The 22650-nt window shown below is 48.5% G+C and overlaps 2 protein-coding genes across 10 annotated transcripts in view; one reads left to right on the top strand and one right to left on the bottom strand.

Moving 5' to 3' along the window:
• LOC100613000 (uncharacterized) overlaps positions 1-15384 on the bottom strand; it is a 46420-nt gene extending 31036 nt beyond the window's left edge. The window contains exon 1 of one of the 9 annotated variants that reach the window (XR_010149051.1): positions 15295-15384. Coding sequence is in view for 1 of the 9 variants with exons in the window: in XM_063788928.1 (XP_063644998.1) it covers positions 5508-5845 (338 nt within the window). In the remaining 8 variants the exon portion in view is untranslated. Of the gene's footprint in view, positions 1-5507; positions 7154-13486; positions 13752-15294 lie in introns of those variants that run through there. The other 8 variants (XR_010149047.1, XR_010149050.1, XR_010149045.1 and 5 more) reach the window with 8 other exon arrangements.
• A 684-nt stretch (positions 15385-16068) lies between these two features.
• On the top strand, positions 16069-20743 carry POU3F3 (POU class 3 homeobox 3). Its single transcript, XM_009443033.5, has one exon. It carries the CDS (start codon positions 17695-17697, stop codon positions 19195-19197), a length of 1503 nt encoding a protein of 500 aa, XP_009441308.4. The 5' UTR covers positions 16069-17694; the 3' UTR covers positions 19198-20743.
• The last annotated feature ends 1907 nt before the right edge of the window (positions 20744-22650 follow it).

Here is a 22650-nt window from a genome sequence, read left to right as displayed (position 1 = left end):
TTTTTCTAAGGTTAATCTGGAAATACAATTTCTGTTAATATAATAAAACAACTTTTTAAATAAATAAAACCTATTACTAACCCACAGGTTTCACTTAGCTACTCTCTCTCGAAATTATAGCAAAAATGAAATCAGCAACTTTTTTTAGTCTAGCACACATTTTTACTTATTCTTGGAATACTCATGCTTTATGTGTTAGAACAATACTTCAGATTATTTAATTAGATGAATATAAAATGAAGTGACATAATTTTCCAGAGATTGTCAAGAAAAGAAGAAAGTTTATTAATATAAAGTCTAGATGCTCTTTCGAAAGTCATATTTGCAACTAGCTATATTTTTAAATGGCCTGTAATTATTGTTTACTATTGTCCTTTAGATTAAATCCAAATGATGTTCAATCTTATCTTGCTCTACAAAAAACTACTTTAAAATAGTCAACGGGCCTAATTACCACCTACAATTTTTAACCTTGTCCTTTCTTATTCTCTTTTGCCCGCCACAGAAAGTAAAGAGACTGCACCTTTCAAGCCACCAAATTACACTGAGAAAATTGTCCTCCCTAAAAAACTCTTGGAGATTTGTTCAGCAAATGTTTCCAAGTCAGAGCACACAAAGAGAATAAGATCCTAATTCAATAAATGTATAATGCTAACATTTTAATCCATTGCTAAATGTAAATAAACTTTAGTGATCCCAGTTGGACTATTTAACAGTAATTTAAAGTATTTTATAATATAGCATTGTCTCCTCTAGTGGGGCAAAGTAGAAAGGTGAAAAATTACCTAATAACTTCTATCAATGTACTCAGCAAAACCTGGCAAGTCATGCCCCTCAACTCCCTTTATTTAGATTTGGGGTAAATGTCTTAACCCATATAACGACCTCCACTGGAGGCCCATTCAGGTGTGCGCATCCATCTTTGTTAACGCCGGTAGAATGAAAAGTCAAGCAACAGCTTATAGAATTAGTTGATATCTTACAAATTTAATCACAGATAGATAGCCAGTCCAAACTGTTCAAATTTCACTTTTTTTTTTTTTTTTTTTTTTTTTTTTTAGCAGCTAGAAGGGAGAGCAACAATGCCTGGATTATCCAAGTGATTAATTCAATTCTCTATTTTGCCTTCAGTAGACATCGTCTGCCTCTCTTTTTAAAAGACACTGGTAGTTGCATGAGGAAAGGAAATAAATGTGTTTTAAGAGAGCACCAATATACCTCAGTACACTCGATGTGTGTCATTGATAATGTCTAACCACTGAGGCTGAGGTCCTTCAATCCCCCTAGGGTGTCTCTCCAAGCCTTTCTAAATAGCCTTGTCCAACTGCTTACAGACTTGGAGATGGGGGGAAGGAAAGAAAGAGGGGAAGGAGGGAGGGAGAGACATGGAGAGAAAGAAAGAACAAGAGAAAGAGAAAGAAAGAGAGAAAGAAAAAGAAAATGGTTAGTCATGAAGCTGGAGTCTAAATTTGAGGGTATTGAAAAAAATAATTAACTACGAAAAATGGTTTGACAGAATAACTTATACTCCACCAATATCCCAGCAGTTTTCTAAGAGCCTAGTTGGATATGAAACTTGAGATCTGTCAACATTTTATAGTTGCCCTGATTTAATAAGCATTTTTCCTTCTTTTCTCTAACTGCCAAATTTTTTAATGAAATTGAATCTTGGATGCCTACATTCTGGGGAGTTTTATTTGCTATATTATAGTTCTGTCTGCTTTTAGGCCACAGAATGCCAAAGTATGTATTCTTACAAATCTTTCTACATATGTAATTTGAGTCTACTAAAATAGTCCTTTACCCACTTCATTAATTAAGTTGACAGAAAAGATTATTTTACAATTTTGTAGCAAATGACTCTTCATCCAGATTTTTGAATCAACGTTGTGCATTTTTATGTTATTTTATAGCCTATGCCTCCTCAAATCACTTCACGCCATCAGATATAAAACTTTCTAACATAAAAGACTAACTTTTGCAGTTGATCTGAAACCTCAACTAGAGTAAAATATTTTTACCTTTTTCCAAGTAATAGTTCTTGGGTTTTTTTGGGTTTTTTTTGTAATTTTCACTTGCGGTATTTCTATCAATTTAACCTCAAACTTTTTAGGAGATTAAGAAACAAACCTCAAAAAGTAGTTAGGCTAAGCTGATTTCTATTTTCACAAGTTCATCACTAATATTTAGACACCACCAATGAGTCACTAGTCTTTTAAATACTCTGAAATCAACAAGCAATAAATCAAATGTAGGAATAAATATCATCATAAACATCATATATGTTTTTTGTAAAGAAATATACATTTACATAAACGTGAATAAACAAACAAAAGATTTTATAATTCAGTACAAATAACTTTCATTACATGAGAGAGCTCCTTTTATCATGGTCTTGCATAAAACTTCAAAATTTCATCATTTTGATTCCTTTATCAACTAGGACAAATAACACTTAAAGTATAAAATTCTGGTAGATCACTTCTTTCCATTTTCTTAACACAAATGAGCATCTGGACTCTTGCCAATGAATGCCAATGTATTCATTTTAACTGTAGTTCTTATTTTAACCAGAAAAGGCCTCTGAAAATCCAAAGATTCAAAATACCATTTCAAGGAAGCAAATAAGTAACATGGCATCCCATATTATACAAATCAAATATAATATATGCCTCAAATTCGCTTTTACATTTTGAATTATTACTAGATTACTGAATGTCTTTTAATGCATATAGAGGACCATACGATCAACTAGCTAAAAATGTTTTCTTTACAATAGAGTAGAAAATAAAACTGCTGATCTCTTTCATTGCCTCTAAAATTTAATTTTTGTTCTAAGACAACAGTATGTAATGTGTGAAAAAAAAAAAGACAAAAAATAGGTACTCAGCTTTAGATGGAATGTATTTTAAATATGCTGTCCATTTTATTTTATGTGAAATGAGTTATTTAAGTTCATATTTTAGAGGGGTGTGTATAAAATATTAATACTACGAACCTATTATTTACTGATTTCTGTGGTGCCATCTACAGTTAGCACAATTCAGATTTCAAAACAAATTTTGAATTTTTTTCAATATGAATAAAATTCACTCACTTCTTATTTTAAGACTATCTGTTATAGAACGTATTGTTAATCATAGAAGTTTGCTATATTACACATGGGCATGTTATATGCAAATGTATTCAGTTGGGGTATGTATATATTTTGTTATGTTATGTACATAAACATCTACCCTTGTGCATATGTATATTTACATCATGTATAAATATGTGTAGTATATTACCAAACTGTACTATACTTAAGGAGGAGGAGGAGCTTCCAAGGATTGCCATACAATATTTTAGTTAACTGAGTACTGTTTCCTGTGAAAGTAATTAGGTTGTTTTTTGTTTTTTGCTTTTCACAGTCCCAAAGGTGGGTGTTTACAGACCTGGTTTAGTAATTCGCTGTTTTCCGAAAGGCTAGTTTTTAAATTTTATGTCAACATATGCTTTAAATAAATAAAAGTGATCCCTTCCTCTTCACCTTTCCCTTCTTTTAGGAAGGCCTATGGGCAAACAGCTTGATAAATAATTCAAAGAAAAGCTAAACCTTGATTCTAAAAACAAAAGCTCATCGAGTTAAACACTCACATTTTACCATTAACATTCTTTGTTAAAATTTACCTGCCTATAAATTATCTTTTGAAAAACAGTGATTGAAATTGTGTCAAGACACTAGCTGGGGAGGGCCTTTGGCAGAAGCTAGTGAGTGTGTCTAAATGTTACTTAGAATCTTTCTCTAGGACAACAGGTCCTATAAAGAATTATGGCTAACCGTAAAACCATCCAATATTAATAAATCCAAGACAGAAAAAATATATATCACAGGTATTTCCAAATTCGTGAAAATCATTAGATGCAAACAGTAGGGTAACAAGGGGACAACTAAAAGCGTGTCCTCCTTTTCTTCTTAGAATCCCTCTGAATCTCAGGTTATCAAAAATACATTTTGGCAACTGGGTTCATGGTCTCAGTGAAGGAGAGGAATGTTTAACCTTTTTCTGAATTTTTCTGTCCTGTTTCCCCTTGAGAGTAGAACAAACTTGGTGGGACCAGGGAGGGAGGGAGGCCCTGGTTAATGTTTTAAGAAGGAGGAATTTAATTTGGCCCAAGTTTTCTTCTGCTAGTTGCCTTTTCTCTTATAAAGAGATCCTTGACAGCCCTTGTTTTGTATGAAATTATGGAAATCACAGACTGGGAAAGGGGAGTCATTATTTCAGAATTGAAAAGGTATGAGTGACTTTACTCGAACCCCCTCCCCCCAAATTTCCCATCACTGGAAAGAAGCCAGTAAGTTGGAAAGGTGCCTAGGAGGGCTACAACTGGTCAGGTAAATAAAGAGAAGCCCCAAAAGTGATTTGCAATTGGTTCCTACCTCCCTCCTATCCCTCCAAAACTAAAAACAGCCTCTGCGCAGCAATTTTTAAGGCCAAGACAGAGAGAAAGCAGATACCCAAGTCCCCAAACGCGGCTTCCTGGTGCGTGAAATCCAGCCTAACGAGCAGGCTGGATGATGGACATGCCCTCGGCTAACACTGTCCCTTTCAGCCTGGCTCACGTGGGTCAGGGTGTCCATGAAAATCCCCGGACCACAAGGGGGATCTCTTTGGGAATCAGACTGGGAAGACTCAGGCGAAAGAGGGAGATGCCTGTGTAGAGAACCGAGGAGGGGGGCTGGGGTAGAATAATCAGCTCTAAGGTTGCAGATTTAGATCTCAAGGCTGAAAAGGATATGGTTCCACCAGAGCATCCTGTAGCGCCTCCTGTCCTGCCCTGCCCTGCCCTGCGCGCGCACCGCACTCACACGTACACCCGGTCCTCGCACGCGCACACACGCACACTGTTCCCCGCCGCTCTACCCTCTAGACTGCGAGGGAAACGGCTCCTCTGGGGCGCGCTCACCGGAGGTGAGGCGACCCAGCCCGGCCCAGGCCAGCCTGGTACCCAGCGCTGGTCGCTGCCCCTGTGGGGAGGCAGCGCGGCCTTCGGGGCTCCGGAGCGCGCGGGCCCGGAACGAGGCGCGCGGCCGCTGGCACATGCGGGGACTGCCCAGCGCGGACTGGAGAAGGGGAGCGAAGGGGTGGGGAGGGGGTGACGCCGGCTGCCCACCCCGCTCCGCGCCTCCCTCTGTGGCCCTCTCTCCCTTCTTCCCCTCCCACCCTGCCGCTCCCCGCCGCGTATGGAACTCGCGTTTGGAAAAGGCACGGAGCAGGCGGGCAGCTGTGCGTGTGCGCGCCGGTGGCCTCGGACGCAGCCAGCGCGAGGACCTCGGCGCGGCGGTAGCGCCCCGGCGGGCCCTCCAAGTGCCGGCCTGCAGGGGGCGCCGGCGCGCTCGCGCCCCGCGGGTTCTCCGCCGCCCCGCCTTCGCCCACCGAGGAAGGGTCGGAGGGAGGACCCGGACGGGAGCAGGTTCCCTTCGCGCCTCTCTGGAGGGTCGGCGGGGCCCTCAGGCTGGTGCTCACCCGTAGGACCGGGACGGTGTTGTCACACTTGTCACCAACGACGGCCGGCGTGGCGTCGCAAGTCCGCTTTCCAGTCTCAGCGGCTGGAGGAGGCCTCGGGGCGGCAGGGGGAGTTTGCCTCCCGGCTGGCTGGCTTCGCTAGACTCAGTCATTACTAAGGGGTTGGGAGGGGGAGCTTGTCTCTTCTCTCCTGGCAGAGCCGCGGGAGGCGTCGGAAAGTTTCCTACCACTTGAGGGACGAAGGTGGATGGATCGAGAGCCTTGTTTCCCTGCTGGGATGGCCGAATGTACCAGAAGTCTCGCTGGCGAGCAGCGCCCTCGGCTTCCCCGGCAATCATCCCAAACGCACACCCTTCCCCTGGCCGAAGGAACCCCAGGTTGCCTAGGAAACGGCCCCGCGGACCTGGCGGGCCCTAGGGTGGAGACCCGGGCGGGGTTGGGGGGTACTCGCGAATCTGCTGCGGGCGCAGCGTTGGGGTGTCTGGTCCCTGCCCAGCCGGTAGGCCGCGTCCGCCTTCCCACTCAGTGGGGCTTTGCGCCCCCACCCATGGGAGTTGCCCGTTCGCAGCAGAGTTCGAAGGGGAAAGTGGGGGCCACGTTCCCAGAGGAACAGAGTTCCAGACCTCTCAGGGCACTGATGGGGACTCCGTCGGACCCACGGGGTCCGCAAATACTCCCGAGGGGTTCCCAGGGCCGAAGATGCCTCCTGAGCAGACCTGAGCCTGTGAAACTCCGAATGGGTGTCCAGCTTCCTTTCTCACTTCAGAAGTTCAACTGTGCTTCGTGTAGTGTCTGTCCCCCACCCTGACCTGGACCCACCAGCCAAGCCGAGGCCAGAGGTGTGCGAATTTTTTTTAAGACCCACATCTTGTAAATGTGAGATTTTTATCAGGCAGCACAGATTACTTAAAGCGTTCCATTTCTCCGCGATCCAATTTTATTAGGATTTACTCTCATTTGTGCTCCGCTTCTCTGGGGAAATAATGCTTTGATTAATGTAATCCTGGCCCGGGATCCGCCACATGCCCCTCGACCCTCTCCCAAGAGAAGGACCCTATTTGACAAACAATAACAGAGCAGTAACTCTTGCAATCTGCCCACACCTTTGGGGGTGGCTGGGGAGAGGGTGATACACGTTCACACACCGCTTGCTAAATGCAGTGGCGAGAGGAGGGAGCAGCGTCTACATGAAGCGAACTTTTCAAGCGCAGAGCCCTGACTCCCAGGCGCGGGGGCTCACCGGGAGGGGCCCGGGCGAGAGAGCGCGCGGGTGCGTGAGTGCCTGTGTGCGCCCGCCCTTTGCTTGCTCGGGGTGTCCGCCTTTGTCCCCCGCCGCGGGCCTCCACGGTGGGATCTGCGCGCGGCCGGTGGGCAGCCCTCGACCCGGGGCGCGTCCACAGCGCCCACCCGCGGCCCCCAAACACCTCGAGAGCAGATCTTAGGGGTTAACCAGGCACCGACCTGAGGCGCCCTGCAGCTGCCAAAAGCTCGACCGGAAACCTAGAACATGGGACCCAATTCATCGGTTTTCCTCGTCCATACATGCATCCATCCATCCCTGCATGCGTACATGCATGCAATACAAATCCCGGGACGCCGGCACGGAGAGCTGCGCCTCGCCCTTGCTGCGGGCTGAGAGCGGGTACCCCCCTTCCAGCTCTTCCTCCTCCCGCGCAGCCCCGGCCCCCTCCCCGAAGGAAGAACAGCTCAATTACGAACAGGAGCCAAGGAACGAAATCCCAGGCTCAGAGGCGCCCGCCGTTGCTCCTCTGTTCCCGGTCCCTGTAGTGCAGTCCCCACCCCCACCGTCCCCAGCTCGAGGAGGGCGGGGACGCGGCGGTGCGAGGGGTCCTGCCCTGCTCCGCCGGAACAAAGCCCGCCGCAGGAGCCCGCGGCCGCGCACCGAATCAGTGACAAAGGCAAGCGGGCGGCGCCGAGCTCCAAGCCGGCGCTCCTACGGCTTGGCGGGAAGGAGGCCCAGAAGATGGGGTGCGATTTGCACCCGGATTTTCCTGGGCTGCGGCATCTCGCTCCTGTGTACCCAATGACCTGTTAGGGTGACTCAGCGTTTATCTCTTCGCCTCCCTGCTGCCCCATCTCCTCTCTTGTCCTCTTCTGTCCCCAGTCTCCTTCACCTCCCTGCATTTTTTAATCCACCTCACTCCTTGTACCTTACCCGCTTCTCACTTTGCCCTATTTACCTCTTTCCCTTTTTCTTTCCCATAGAAAAGCAATGCTAATTCGACTTCTGAAGGCCTCTCTAGATGTTCAAATAACAGTCTGAAAGACCTTGCTGGGCAGTGCTCAGAGAGAAAAGGGGAGTAATGGGATCCTTTTAATTTTATTATGCAAACTGTGCCCTAAATAAAATAAAACGCCGTTAGAATGCGATCTAAGGAAGCCGAGCTTAGCCCTGGGACCCCCAAAATCGCCGGAGATTCGGGAGAAGTCGCTTCTCGTGCCCACAAGTCACAGGAATGGCGGGGGGGGGAGCGGAGAGGAGGACCCCGCCGCTGTGGAATGGGGACCTCAACGCTGGAGACTCCAAAGCAAACCTTTCTGGGAAAAGTTCTCATCTTGCTTTCTAACCCAGAAAAGGAATTGCTTGCCAGACCCCTCCAATACAATCATAGTATTTTCGAATTTAGGATACTTTAACAGTTAGTGTTTTTCCAAGTGAAGTTTTACTTGTTTGTTTTTGTGATGTGAATTAAAAATGAAGGGAACGCAGCCATTTGAACAATATATGCCTGGACTTCTAGAGGCTCTTTGCACCCTGATTTAATACTAAATTAACATTTGACGTGTATTAAATGGCACTGTAAGCCTGAGCTCCTTCCCTTGGGCTTCATGGAGTAGCCAGGCTCCTAACCGAAATTTTGGGGAGAGAGGTGAGCGTTCAAAGCAACATCAGACAAGTAACTTTTAACTTGAGACTAACAAACTCCAAGCTGCCTGAAGCTACAGTGAGCAAGATCACTTAGCTCCACCATTAAAGTGTCTGACCAGATATGTTTGTGCTGAAAGTGTATCACTGCAAACCATGGTATTTGTAGTATCAAATATCAACGAATACATTCGGCACCGTATTTTGAAAGTGAACAACAATAAACACACTTTCTTGAAAACACCCCTGAGGCTGGCCATCCAGGGCAGGCACTGGGGTGTCTCAGGGCCCGGGGTGGGGGGGCCGGGGGGGAAGGAGCGATATAGTGAACTGGGTGTTTCAGCATTCACTGGAGAGAAGAGACCACAGAAGCACAGTTTGAGGGGAATGCCGAAAAGAGCAGCCGTCAGCCTGACGTGCTGCATCTGCACCCAGCTTCTCAGACAATAGCTAAGTTCAAATGTCAAAAAAAATCTAATAATAATAATAATAAAAACAGAGGCGCCAAACTGCAAGAATTGTTTGCTGGGATGTATGCCACATGAATCTCTTTTCCACCTCCAGACTACCCTGTTCCGACCCAGAAAGGCGATGCTGTATAATAATGTATGAGGAATGTTTGGCGTAAGGAGTGTCCTCAAGACTGAGAGAGCTGTTTGTTCAGTTCTGTTAGGACCACCACAACCTCAAAGAATCAAACCATTTTTCTGATAAAGCTGAATTAATATTTCTGGGCGTTGTTTTTACACACATACAAATACACACAAAACCCACCAAGCTGACCTTGGAATATTTTTCTAGCTAAGAAATGACCAAATTTTGTTAATGAATCATCATCGTCATCATCATCATCATCATCATCATCATCTCTGGTCAATCAGCCTGGCTCTATGTTACCTAGCCCTATGAATTTAAATTTGAAGAAGAGCATTGCACTCAGTGGGGAGGCAGGGAGGGTGGTGAGGGGGCAGGCAGGAACAGTCCATCACACTGTGTCAGCTCCAGCTTCCCTGGCAATTGGTAGCTTTCATTACCAGACTTGTCAGGTGCACGCCTGCATGCAGCTCGAATGGGCAAACTGTTGGAAATGGATTGTTTTAAAAGCATTCACTGGATTACCAACTTACTGTGCTTTCTTAGTTTATTTCCCATAATCTGAAATGCCCTGTAGTTTAAAGCTGTCCTATAAGTATCAGAAAGAAAGCTTCTTGCTTTCGGGTGAGAAATCATAATGTCTTTGAATGTATTACTCTTTGAAACCATCTAAAAACCTATGTACTTGCTCCTTTCCTGCAGATCAGACAAATCAGTTATCAAAATGATACAAAGAATTAGGGGAAGAAACACTTCAAAAAACTTAGGAAGACCAAGAAACAACTCATCCACTGCCAAGACGACAAATACTTTTTTCCACCCAAAAGCTACCGTGGAAGAGCTGTCCCCTTTGTATATAACACAGAGTATGGGTCGAGAGTATGCTTAACATTTTAATTTGTAAATGCTAATGGCAAATGTGCTTCTGAACTGCAGCGATACCAGAGCACCTTATCATTCTCAAATGGAAACAAATGAGTAAATACCCACTTTGTGTTTTGTACTTTTGACCCAAGTAATGTTCTTCATTCTCTCATTTGGCAAAAGCAATTTCGCCATCCCCAACAATTAAAAGTCTGTAGCTTTGCCCAGCACTTTGAATCTTAATTCATACCCAGCTTGATCGCTTCCACCCCCAAATCATTATAAAATGCTAAAGCCATCTCTATAATATGTCAGTTCTTGTCAAATTAACTTGTTGCTCTACCCAGATTTCTTATTTTCTGTTTCTTTTACATTAAGGAACCTAGGACTATAGATATCATGAGGGGCAAGCATTTTATCTTTTCTGTTTATTGTTTAATTACATTTTCAAAAAAAGAAAAGTAAGTAGCAGCAAGACAGTAACAATCACAGATCTTATGAAAAGTGGCACACAAAAATTATGCTCTAAATATATATAATGATTGCCTCACCAATGTTTTTTGCAGAATGTCAGGCTGATTTGAAAAGTTTCCTGTCTCCTTAATAATTTTTAAATGCATTCAGCAGCCCTGGGCATGCAAAGTAAGCTAGAGCTTTAAGACATTTGCCCACTTCATGTGGATCTGCCCCAGAAGTCTTTTGTCTGAAATGTCCCAAAAGCCAAAGAGAAAGCAATGTTTGGGCTCAAGTTACAATTTTCTCAATTCTCCCTGTTTTATTAGCGCGAACCTGAGAGTACCTTTCCTGACTCTAAATGTGAGAGCTTGGGGTGAAAATCACAGATTAAAATGTGTTTGAGTGTGCCCCTTTTGCTTACACTGTTCCCAGAATCTCTTGACCCTCCTAGAAAACACACCACTTAAATCCAAACTCTGACTTACTAAAGTTAGTGTCAAAGAAAAACTTCTCCTCATTGGAACCTGGTTGACTTGGAGCTGGGTTAGAAAGAATAAGGTGTCTTTTCCTCTCTTGCATAGGAACATGAGAGCGATCACGTAATGTGGCCCTTACTAACAGGCTCTGTGACACATTCACAGGTGTGTTCGGCTACTGAACCGTGGAAGCCAGCTTCTCACTTCCAGTCACTCCGGGCTTCCCTTTCCTAGTCACGCTCTCTGAATCTCCTTGGGAAAATTCTTAATGACAAACTGACTAATTCTGAACCAGTCAGGATCTACCCTTCACTGCTTTAGGAAGTTTTCCACATATCTTTTTCGTCCTTTACCACAATAAAGTTTAGTCTTCATTGGCAGTATGTAAATATCTTTGAGGCAGAAACCTTGTGGCTCTATTGAAACTTTTCTTCAACTGGGTTAAGTAATGCACTAAAAAGTTTCAAGCCCACAGTTATCTCTAACCCGTGGCTATTTTGTATTTTCTTTTCTCTGCCAAGCCTTTCAAGGATAAATCCAAAATCTTTCTAAAACCATAAGTGGTAACAAGAATGAAAGTAGCCACTAAATATTAAATGGAGTAAAAGTGATCCTGGGCCAGCGGACTAAATCTCTAGGACCCAGAGATGCATTTAGAAGTCAAAGCATGTATCAGGTTGAAGAACTTTCATTATTTAAACAGATCATACCCTAGGATGCATTTCATTTTCTTGACTGTTAAAACAACAACAACAAAAAACCCTGAAAGGTAGCTTCTTAAGTAGCCTATTAAATCCCCTTAGTAATAATTTTCAAAAACTATTCTTGCTTTCACATCTCATTTCTGTTTTCCAGCCCAGAATACACTTCACTGAAATGGAGGAATAGTTTTTGAACTATATTTCTTTCTGGGCCATTTCACAGACATGGGCGGGTGGGGGATGGGGAAGTCATTGTCTTCATATTTTAAAACCCTGTGTTATGCAATGAATTCACTCCTCATTGTGAATATGCATAGAAAGGTAGCGGTATTTGTTCCTTTGGCAAGTTTGGAAGAGCAGATTTGCTTTTGAAACAGCTACATTTTACTCAGCGCTCGCTAAGACGAGTCAGTGCGCCCCCTGCTGACAAGTCCATAGTGCTACTCCTGAGCAAAGTTTATTTTGTTCAGTAAACCGTGTCATATAAAATTAACAACAGCCAATAAAATTAGCTTATATGTTTCAACTGTAAAAGTCCAAAACAAAATAAAGCTAGTTTTAGTGGCACTAGAAATCTCTAGTTTGGCTTCTTCTCTTTGGCTGAACCAAGGTCCTTTTATCTAAAGCCCAGTGCACAAACATATAGCTTAATGTGACTAGTGTTCTTCCTTTTATTTCTTTCTCTATGGCAACCAATATGCTCTGCTCAGAAATGTTCCCCATCAAGGAAACAAATGATCTTCAGGGAGCAGCTCTATATGGCATCTGGTCCAATGGAGCACACAGAGTTAACCCCAGTCAAAAGCAACGCTGCCAAGCACGTAAACAAGGAGTGGAAAACTGGCGATCCTGAGCCCCCTCCCCAACTGAAACCTCTTCCTCCCTCGTTACAAACCGTTTCATTGATTTGGCATCAACTGTTTCCAAATAAATTACCAATTCTAAATTGCAAGGTGTTCTGTGTAAAAAAGTGCAATAAAATTCCAGCCATTGGATTCTCCCCCCTCATCATCACAGACGCAGCTTCCCTTAAAAGAACAAAACCAAGAAGCTTTTAAAATTTTCTCCGGCCTATTTCACTATGGTAAGGCACTCAAATGGGCCTGGACTTGGCCTAGCTAGGTCCTCCGGCCATGTTTATCTAATTAACTGCACCTAGCAATAACTGCACCCTCAATTTTTACAAAACCCAGGAACAGTGGCAAGGAGGGGACAAGTGAGGCTGTCAAAAATAGAAAACAAAGTGAAATCGAGTCTGCGATGCTAAAGCTCCAGCCTCCTTTGGGAATGAAGTGTAGGGATGTCCTGGTTAGTTTTGATTGATCACCCTCTTTCTGATGGGCTTTCACTACCGAGCTGGGAGGCTGCAGCTCCCCGCCTGCTCCCCAGACACAGCATTAACCAGGGGTGCCCTGACTTCCTGCCTCGCTTCCTCCTCCTCCAGCTCTCCGCCTTCACTTTGCCAAGTCCCCCTCCTCACTCCATCCTCCTGCTCCCAGCATGCGTCCCCCCACCCCAATCCAGGCAGGCACACACAATTCAGGACATCACCACTGGCTACAGAAATAGGGTTTCTTCCCCTCTAGTCCTGATTCTCTGGCAAAAATAAAAAATCCCAATCAAGAAATATTTATATACAGCATGCTTAATAATCACTTCTTTTCCAGGGCTTCTTCTCCCTCCTCCCACCCCACCTTCACGATCAACAATTACAATGAATAGCATTTTCCCCCCACCCCTCCAAAGTAAAGTGGCTTTTGCTGTGTGGGGCTTTGGACTGAGTCCATCTTTTTATGTAATATTTTAGCAGGGTTGGATTTTTTCAACTCCCCCCCAACACATCTTCCCTTCCTTCCTTCCTTCAGACAGTTGCTCTGTGAACCCTCTCTTGTCCCAAGCAATGAAAATAAGCTCCCAAACCTACAAGAACATAAATAAATAAGCCAAAAAGGAGGGGAAAAAGAAGAGGAAAGCAGGGAAAGAAAATGAAAAAACACTTACCGAGCAAACTTCCAGGGTTAGGTTTTTAAATAAAAGGTGTTTTTTAATTTTTTTTCAAATAAGGTGACTGGGTTGAGGGTGGAGGGGAAGGCATATTCTCAACTCTCCAGCACCGATGCGTCCTTAGCCTTCCCTTCACACTGACGCCTCGAAGCCCAGCTCTCCACTAGTCTATTATTTTCACCAAAATATATGAAAATGTATGCAAATGAAAATCAGCACTAACTGTTCTCCCCTTGTTATATACTTTGGATTTTTTTTTTTCCAGACAAAACAATCACACTCGCAAAGGGAGGGGGCGGATGGGGTGGGGCAGCGTGGAGGGGGGAGAGAGGCCGGGGAGCGATTCGAGAATTAAGTACGAGGAAAGGGGGGTAGGAAGAAGGGGACAGACCTCGGAACAGAAGTGTATTTCTGTTATCGAGGAGCACAACGTTTTGGGGGGCTTCCCATACGCGCACACACACCCTCTTGAAAAGAAAGAAAGTGGATCTGTTTGCAGAGGCGCTATCACGTTTCATCAGGCCACCTGAGACTGCTTTTGAAAGCGTGTACTGTGAAATTCATAGCAGTAATTTAGACAAAATCCTCACTGTATATTAATGAAAGGCGGCCCCATGGCTCTGTTCCTATCCTCCCCATTCAGTGTAAACAAAACCACGAGACTCTCTCGGTTTTTGAGCCGGATCCAAGCAAAATCGGCAGGAAAGGAAAACACGGGGTGCTGGCACCGACTATTCAAACGTCTGCACCTGGAGATCTCAGATTTATTCAATGAAATCTGTGTTCCATCTTTTATATAGACATATACGCATACGTAAATATAAAAAGCAACCTTTGGGGGCCGCAGAGGAAAAAAAAATCCGTTCTTTTGGGGTTTGGTTACCACCGCCTTTGGTATCTATACGTTGGCAATAATGGCTTTGCTAAAACCTACCTACGATGGTATCTCACCCGGCAAGCAGGAGCTGGACAAGAGCCTACATAAATTCTACGCGTCTAGTATTAATCTTGAGATCACGCGGGGGCTGCCTGGCTGCGGCTGGGCAGGAGAACTCCTGCTTTCACTGAGTTCACTTAACTGCGCTCGGCAGAGGCACGATACAGCGGGAGAGAAGGGCAGGCCCGTTCACATTTTAATCGGAGCGCACCGGCGGCCGCTCCTCGGCTGCGTCCTGGGCTGCCGCTCGGGCTCGGGACTGCCAGATGCAGGCTCTGGCTGGGGGCGGCGGGCGCAAGGCGGGCGCACCCGCAGCTAGGGGTGCGGGGTGCACGCACACGCACGCTCATTAAGAGCCATGTATTTATTGAATGTCCGAGTTGGGTTAGTTCATTGGAAATCCCCGAGGAGGGCTCAATTTGCCCTTGTTTTCGTTGCCACTTTCTCTTTTTTCTTGGTTCGCTGAGGTTCCTCTGTGCAGCGTTTCCGCTTGGCCGCGTCCCCCCACCCCACCCCACCCCACCCCACCCCACCCCCGCTTCTCTCGCCTACCGGGTGCACTCCCCCTCCCATCCCCCTTAACTCTTTCAGCTGGGTTAGAGCTGAGAAAGCATTTGTCGCCGCCAGCCCCATCCACCACGCAAATCCATCTGAGACAGAAAGGAAAGAAAAAAAAGCACCACCATGCCTAAGAATAGAGAGCGAGCAAACCCCCCCACCGCTAATAACACACACACACACACACACACACACACACACACGAGGAAGCGGTGGAGCAGAGAAGGGCGCGGCTAGCCGATCCCGGTTCTTTCGCCCGGCTCCTGCTGCCACGGGAATTCCTAAAGCCATTGGGGTCGAATACACTTACGATGAATCTATGGGGGAAGGTCGGACTGATTGCTTTTCAAATACATCGCACGGCTCCGCTGACCGGCACCCTCCAAACTCACAAGGGCACGCACGCTACTTGCACGAATCCCAGAGGAGGGAGGAGGGAGGAAGGGAGGGAGAGCGAAGGAGGGAGAGAGGGGGTGGAGGAGCCAGGGAGCGGCGGCAGCGAGCGGTCCGTCTCGCACGCGCGGGCACCGCGCTGGTCCTGGGCTGCAGGTTTCCCAGATGATGGCATCCGAGAACTTAAACAAAGGGGGCTGCCGCCGGCGCGCAGCGGCTGCGGAAAGTTGCGGTGGCGGATTTCCAAGGAGCGTGGCCACGACCAGAGCTCTTGGCGATGCGAGCCCCCGCTTCCCACCCCCGCCGATCAGAGAAGGGGGCCGGCTGGTGAAGGGAAGAGGAAACTTTGAAACCACTGGGGACACATCTGTCTATAGGTATTAGCTTGAATGGTACATCCGTGCCGCGCGCTTTACAAATCTCTGGCGGGGCGGGGGTAAGGGGGTGAGCAACCCGACGCGTACTAAGTGGGGTGGGCAGGTTGCTATTTTTCATGTTTCCCCCTTCGTTTTCCTTCTGATTCTCTTCCCCGCTCTCGTCCCTCCCTCCCTTTTATCTCCCCTTTCTTCCCCCCGCCCAGACCTATTGCGAACGCTCAGAGCCGCCGAGGGAACGCCAACGTCTGGGCCGGACACTAAGAGTTAAGATGTGGCGGAGGGGGCGGCGGGGGAGGGGCGGGGAGGGGAAAGTGGTGAGGGGGAGGGAGGCTGGGGGACGACAGATTTCCAGCTTCTACGACGCTCTGCCTAAATTAAAAAGCAACCAATCGGAACGGCCGGAAGGGGGGCCTCGCGTCCTGAGCCAGTCATTCCGAGCCTGCCAATCACCCAGCGGGTAGCCAATCAGCGGGGGCCCTGGTGCTCGACTTCCTTGTATTTGGGAAAGTGTGGTGGTGGGTGCGCGCTCGCGGCGGAGGGTAAACATTCGACAGTCCCCGCTCTGAGAGGGAGGGACAGAGAGCGAACTGTCAGATCGGAGCGAGAGCGGGCGCCCGAGAGAGGGAGAGAGAGAGAGAGGGAGGGAGAGGAAAAGTGAGAGAGGGAAAGAGAGCGCGAACGAGGGCGCAGAGCGAGCTCCTGCTGCAACTCTGCTCCAGCACGGCCAGCGCCAGCGCCCGCCGTCGGTGCACTCTACGAGCCGTGCAGCGTGCCCACTGGAGTTGTTGTGTATCAAGGATCGATCCCCTATATGCACACACACACCTCCACCTCCACCAATGCACTCTTCTTCCTCCTCCTTCTCCAGACAACTGCTGGGAAAAAAATAAAACACCAACCCCAACCGTCAGCAACAAGGTAACAGAGCGATTCGACATCATTTTTTTTCCTGTTCAATTTTTTCCTTGTTATATTTGTTTCCTAATTTCTGCCCAAAAGGAAAGATGTCGCATCAGACTGTGACTGTTGCGAGGAGAATGAAAAAGGACTCTTGTTTCAGAGGCAACCAAGAGCTCCGGCAATAGCAACTTCAGAGAAATGCACCATCGCAAGAAGTTTTCCTAGGACAGAACAAAACTTGAAACGAGAGGACCAGAGGGGGAGAGCAGGAGCCAGCCTCCCCTCTCCGCACTCGCGAGCAGCCAGCAGCACCACGCCTTCAAGGACGAAAAAGTTTTACTACTCTAAGGGAAAACGAGTGAAATGTGTTCCTGAGGAGGAGAGGAGAGGAGAGGAGAGAGCGGACAAGAGAAGGAGCGGGCCGGTTGCTGGTCATCCGTAATTTGGCTAAGGAAGAAAGGAGCAGCTTCTTTCTTTGTTATCTCCCGTGAAACCTTCACTTAGCAGGTGGACGGAGGCCCGCGACCAGGCAGAGTCCAGGCTCGCCCGAGGACAGGAGGAGGAGCGGGAGCCCGCGCGTCCCGGGAGAGCGCCCCGAGTGCAGGTCCCCGCCCCGCCCGGCGAGCCCCGCTGGAGCGAGCCCAGCGCGCCGGGGCTGGGGGGCGGCCACGACCCCCCCTGAAGGGGGTGGCCACGGAGCGCACCCCGAGAAGCGAGCCCCCCTCCCCAGAGCGCTGCTCCTGCGGCTGCTGCTGCTGCTGGTGACCAAGGCCGGCCGGCGACCCCCGCGCCCTGCCGAGCGGCCTTGCAGCTGCAGCCGGGGGCCGCGGCGGCGGCGGCGGCGGCGGGGGCGGAGGCGGCGGCGGAGGAGGAGGCGGCGAAGGCGGCGGGGCCGGCGGGGGCCCGGGGCGGGGGCGGGGAAGGAGGGGGGGAGGAGGCGGGAGGCGGGGGGCGCGGCGGCGGCGGCGGCGGCGGCGGCCGCGGCTGCTGCTGCGGCGGCGGCGGTGGTGGCGGCGGTGGGGTGGCGGGAGCGGAGCGGCATGGCCACGGCGGCTTCTAACCCCTACCTGCCGGGGAACAGCCTGCTCGCGGCCGGCTCTATTGTGCACTCGGACGCGGCAGGGGCCGGCGGCGGCGGGGGTGGCGGCGGCGGCGGCGGCGGGGGCGGCGCAGGAGGCGGGGGCGGCGGCATGCAGCCGGGCAGCGCCGCCGTGACCTCGGGCGCCTATCGGGGGGACCCGTCCTCTGTCAAGATGGTCCAGAGCGACTTCATGCAGGGGGCCATGGCCGCCAGCAACGGCGGCCATATGCTGAGCCACGCGCACCAGTGGGTCACAGCCCTGCCCCACGCCGCCGCCGCCGCCGCCGCTGCCGCCGCCGCCGCCGTGGAGGCGAGCTCGCCGTGGTCGGGCAGCGCCGTGGGCATGGCTGGCAGCCCCCAGCAGCCACCGCAGCCGCCGCCGCCACCGCCGCAGGGCCCCGACGTGAAGGGCGGCGCCGGGCGCGACGACCTGCACGCGGGCACAGCGCTGCACCACCGCGGGCCGCCGCACCTCGGACCCCCGCCGCCGCCCCCACACCAGGGCCACCCTGGGGGCTGGGGGGCGGCCGCCGCTGCCGCAGCCGCAGCCGCAGCCGCCGCCGCCGCCGCGCACCTCCCGTCCATGGCCGGGGGCCAGCAGCCGCCGCCGCAGAGTCTGCTCTACTCGCAGCCCGGAGGCTTCACGGTGAACGGCATGCTGAGCGCGCCACCGGGGCCCGGCGGCGGCGGCGGCGGCGCGGGCGGTGGAGCCCAGAGCTTGGTGCACCCGGGGCTGGTGCGCGGGGACACGCCAGAGCTGGCCGAGCACCATCACCACCACCACCACCACGCGCACCCTCACCCGCCGCACCCGCACCACGCGCAGGGACCCCCGCACCACGGCGGCGGCGGCGGCGGCGCGGGGCCTGGACTCAACAGCCACGACCCGCACTCGGACGAGGACACGCCGACGTCGGACGACCTGGAGCAGTTCGCCAAGCAGTTCAAGCAGCGGCGCATCAAGCTGGGCTTCACGCAGGCCGACGTGGGGTTGGCGCTGGGCACACTCTACGGCAACGTGTTCTCGCAGACCACCATCTGCCGCTTCGAGGCCCTGCAGCTGAGCTTCAAGAACATGTGCAAGCTCAAGCCGCTGCTGAACAAGTGGCTGGAGGAGGCGGACTCAAGCACCGGCAGCCCCACAAGCATCGACAAGATCGCGGCGCAGGGCCGCAAGCGCAAGAAGCGGACCTCTATCGAGGTGAGCGTCAAGGGCGCGCTGGAGAGCCACTTCCTCAAGTGCCCCAAGCCCTCCGCGCAGGAGATCACCAACCTGGCCGACAGCCTGCAGCTCGAGAAGGAGGTGGTGCGGGTCTGGTTCTGCAATCGGCGCCAAAAGGAGAAGCGCATGACGCCGCCCGGGATCCAACAGCAGACGCCCGACGACGTCTACTCGCAGGTGGGCACCGTGAGCGCCGACACGCCGCCGCCTCACCACGGGCTGCAGACGAGCGTTCAGTGAAGCCAGGGCGCAGAGCGAAGAGGGCCGCCGCCGCCGCCGCCGCCTCCGCAGCCGCCGTCAGCACCGCCGCCGCCCCCGCCGCCGCCGCCGCCGCCGCCGCGCCGACCCTGCACCTGGGCCGCTCCGGGCTCCAGCCCAGGCCCATCCGCCGCCCTCCCCTCCACCCAGAGACAGGCATGCCCGCCCTTGGAGGAGAAAACGCGGGAGAAACGGACCAAGGAGGCATTTTTGCAGTCCAAGGAAGGAGGGGCCAAAAAATAAAAAGCATAATAAACACCCAGACTGTTTTGTATACATATATAACAAACAAAACCGGAAGAGAAAAAGGGGGCGATCATGAGATCTCGTTTATACTGTGGTGGTGTTTCGTTTTTGTTTTTGTTTTTAAAGAAGGGTGAAGATGCCTGACGCACGAAAACTGCACTCGTGAGGTTTTTCCACCCTGAGATGACCTACACGGCAGCGGTGGACAGCACCTGCCTCGTCTTCTCCTCTTTGAAAAAAGGAGAGAGAGAGAGTCCCCTTTCCTTTCACTTTCTCCCTCCAAAACAGCTGCCTAAAGAGATCCACGGAAACTTTATTTCCTGGGAGCGACCTGAGAGAAAACAGAGGCACCAGGTTCCATCAGGGGACGACACCGTGCTCTGGGACCCTGTTTTTCTTGGCCATATTAAAGTCATTTGGAAACAAATCAACTCTGAAATGGGAAGGAGGGGGGAAAAACAGTCTCCAAGAAAAAAATAATTATATTGACAGCTTCTGAAACTAACAGACTGAATAGCAAAGCCAAAAGAAAAGTATCCTCAAAGTAACCTTGGAAATAAAAGCATCGGGAAGGAGCAGAGGGAGAGGGGGAACGTCCGCTGAGGAGTGGCGAGAGGCCCCGGCCGAGTCGGGTCGCGGGCGGGCGGGCGAACTGGGAGCAGAGCGGGGGCCCAGCCAGCGAGGCCGCCGAGCCAGGCCCGGCCGCGTACCCAGGCTTTGACGGCTGCCATTCAGGGTGGACGATGCCTAAAGATTCCACCGCTAATATTTTTTTTATTAATATTTTTTATTTTTTATTTCTGGACTGACTCAGATAAAGGAATTTAGAAAGACTGAGCACCAGCCGCTGCACTTCTCTGGACTTCTCTCCTCAATCCGTTGCCAACTTTGATTGAATGGGTGCTGTGGATGTGATTATATAATACTGCCATTTCCAAGCAGTGTTTTTGGTAGGTTTTAATAAACAGACTTTTCAAAAGACGGCAATATAGAATTGTTAGATCCGTTGTTGATCTAAAAATATTTGCTTTATATTTTCATTAAATGACTTCTTTTAATATTTTATTCAGAATACTTATGAACTGCTGCAAAACGGTAATTTATTTTTCCCCAGATCTTGTATTACGTGTTTTTTTCAGACGAGCACAAATCAAAATGAAATGAAAATATGGACAGTTGTTAGGTAATAAGGGTATCTTTTGATGTGATCATTTGATTGTAATTTAATTTGAGTAGTGATTCCGTAAGAGCTGATCGAGAAAATAAATTTGTTAGAATGAAATAGTCTGTGTCTGATGCGTAAACACTGTGTGGGAAGAAAAGAGTTCTTTAAGAAATATTTTTTTACTAATGAAAATCCCTAAGTAATAGCGTTGAGGAAGTAGAGCCTGCTCCACTTAAGGTACTTTTGGAAATCTAGAGAAAAGCATAGGCATTGCTGAGACAGCTAGTATTTTAACGTAGTCACTCCTCGATAATCCATAAATTCACAATATTTTTCTCTCCCTTAATTTTAGTGGATGTCTTTAGTGCTTTCAGGTGAGATTGCCTAAATATTAACCCTTTTCTTGGCGATACCTGTGTTTCTTATCGAAAGATTGAACGATATCACCAGTAAAAATGAGCCAACTGGTCATTAATGGTTAATACAGCCCCTCCCCCCAAGTTCAGCTTCTTTTTTCTTCTCCTGTCCTCCTCCCAACATGTTCCTGTCTCTTTTCTCTTTTTCTCAAGACTATAGTTGTTAAGAGTCGCTTATAAGTCTTATAAAATATTTTGATATCAATTACTTCCCATCAATAACTATATGTAATTAAATTTAAATTATTAAGCTTTTTGGGTTTTTTTCCTCCCTGTAATAAAAGAATATAGTTCTAAAATCCTGATTATGGTCCACACTGCATACCATCTGTGCAATTACCAACTCAGACTTAAGGTTCTATATTTCTGTGTTTTTGTCTCTCCCCAGTATGATTCTATATCTTCTTTACTGGTGCTGGGGGTTTTAGGTCACCTTTTACATCAACCCTGCAGAGTGGTCACACTGATCAAGTTAATGTTTCAATATTTACAATGTGGGAAAATGAAAGTGTAATGCCTCAGGTTGTGAGTACTTAAGACGCTAAAGGCTCAGCTTAGTTGAGTCCCTATATATTGTACTTAAAAGTATTTAGCAGTGGTAGAGCAACGATTTTATAGACAAATTCCCCCCAATCTCACTTAGCTGTCACTCACTTTTTTTCCTCCTTCTCTCATCTTCACTCCCTCTCCCTGTGATATCAATGCAGGGGTTAAAAAACCCGGAAAACTGTGAGAGCAACAAGGCACAGTTATTTCTCCCAGACAGGCCCTGTGTCACTTTCATAAATCAAACCCAGCCAGATGGCCATGCATTGGGTTGCATTATTTTAAACACCAAATCGTACTAAAAATCACAATCATTTTGATTTGTGAAATCTGAAAAAGGCCACATGTATTAAACAGAGAGAAGAAAAAAATGAAGACAAGAAACCACAATTTACTTTTCTTTGCCTTCTTGTTCCCTATTTCTCTTGCTGCTGTAATCCCTATGCCCAGCAAATTTACAACCTGGAGTGGGGGTGGGGGAGAAGTTCACCATTTTGGGGGTGCCTAGAGAGGCAAGCAAAGAAGTCCTCATTGGAAAGCTGAGGACTGGTCAGGTTGTTTTTATGTGGTGGATACTACTGGCACGTGAGATGGAATCTTGTTTTTCCTATGGGAATGGTGGTGGTTGATCAGACAAGTAACGGGTCTATTGAAAAAATTGTAGGAGGTATCTACTTAGTTGATTTAGCTGACAACAAAAGAGCTAACATTAGATTTCACACTGTTTTCTATTAAAAAGCAAACTTTGCTGATTACTTTGGAAGAATCCCTGATTTGGGGGTAGCAGAGTAACTTTTAATTGGAGAAGCTGGGAAAGCAAACCCATTTTGTTTCATTATTTGCATTTTATAAAGTGAGCTAATGCTTGCACTCCATTTTTTTTAATCAACCCTTTGAATGTAATTACAAAATGAAATTCATGGTTGAAAAACAAAAGAGGGCAGATACAACTGAGAGGTTTTGTGCTAAGGCTTATGTTGTTACACATGTAAATAATGAAAATATTGTTATATATCACCAGATCTTTTTAATGAATTTGGTCATTGTGTTCCTTTGCAGCGC

The sequence above is a fragment of the Pan troglodytes genome, chromosome 12, assembly GCF_028858775.2.
Source record: "Pan troglodytes isolate AG18354 chromosome 12, NHGRI_mPanTro3-v2.0_pri, whole genome shotgun sequence".
NCBI classification, from domain to species: domain Eukaryota; kingdom Metazoa; phylum Chordata; class Mammalia; order Primates; family Hominidae; genus Pan; species Pan troglodytes.
Note: the sequence above shows the minus strand (reverse complement) of the source record. Positions and strands in the feature narration are given on the sequence as shown.

What these genes read in the sequence shown, in the direction of transcription:
- POU3F3 (XM_009443033.5), top strand. Translation starts at nt 17,695, where the DNA reads ATGGCCACGGCGGCTTCTAACCCCTACCTGCCGGGGAACAGCCTGCTC.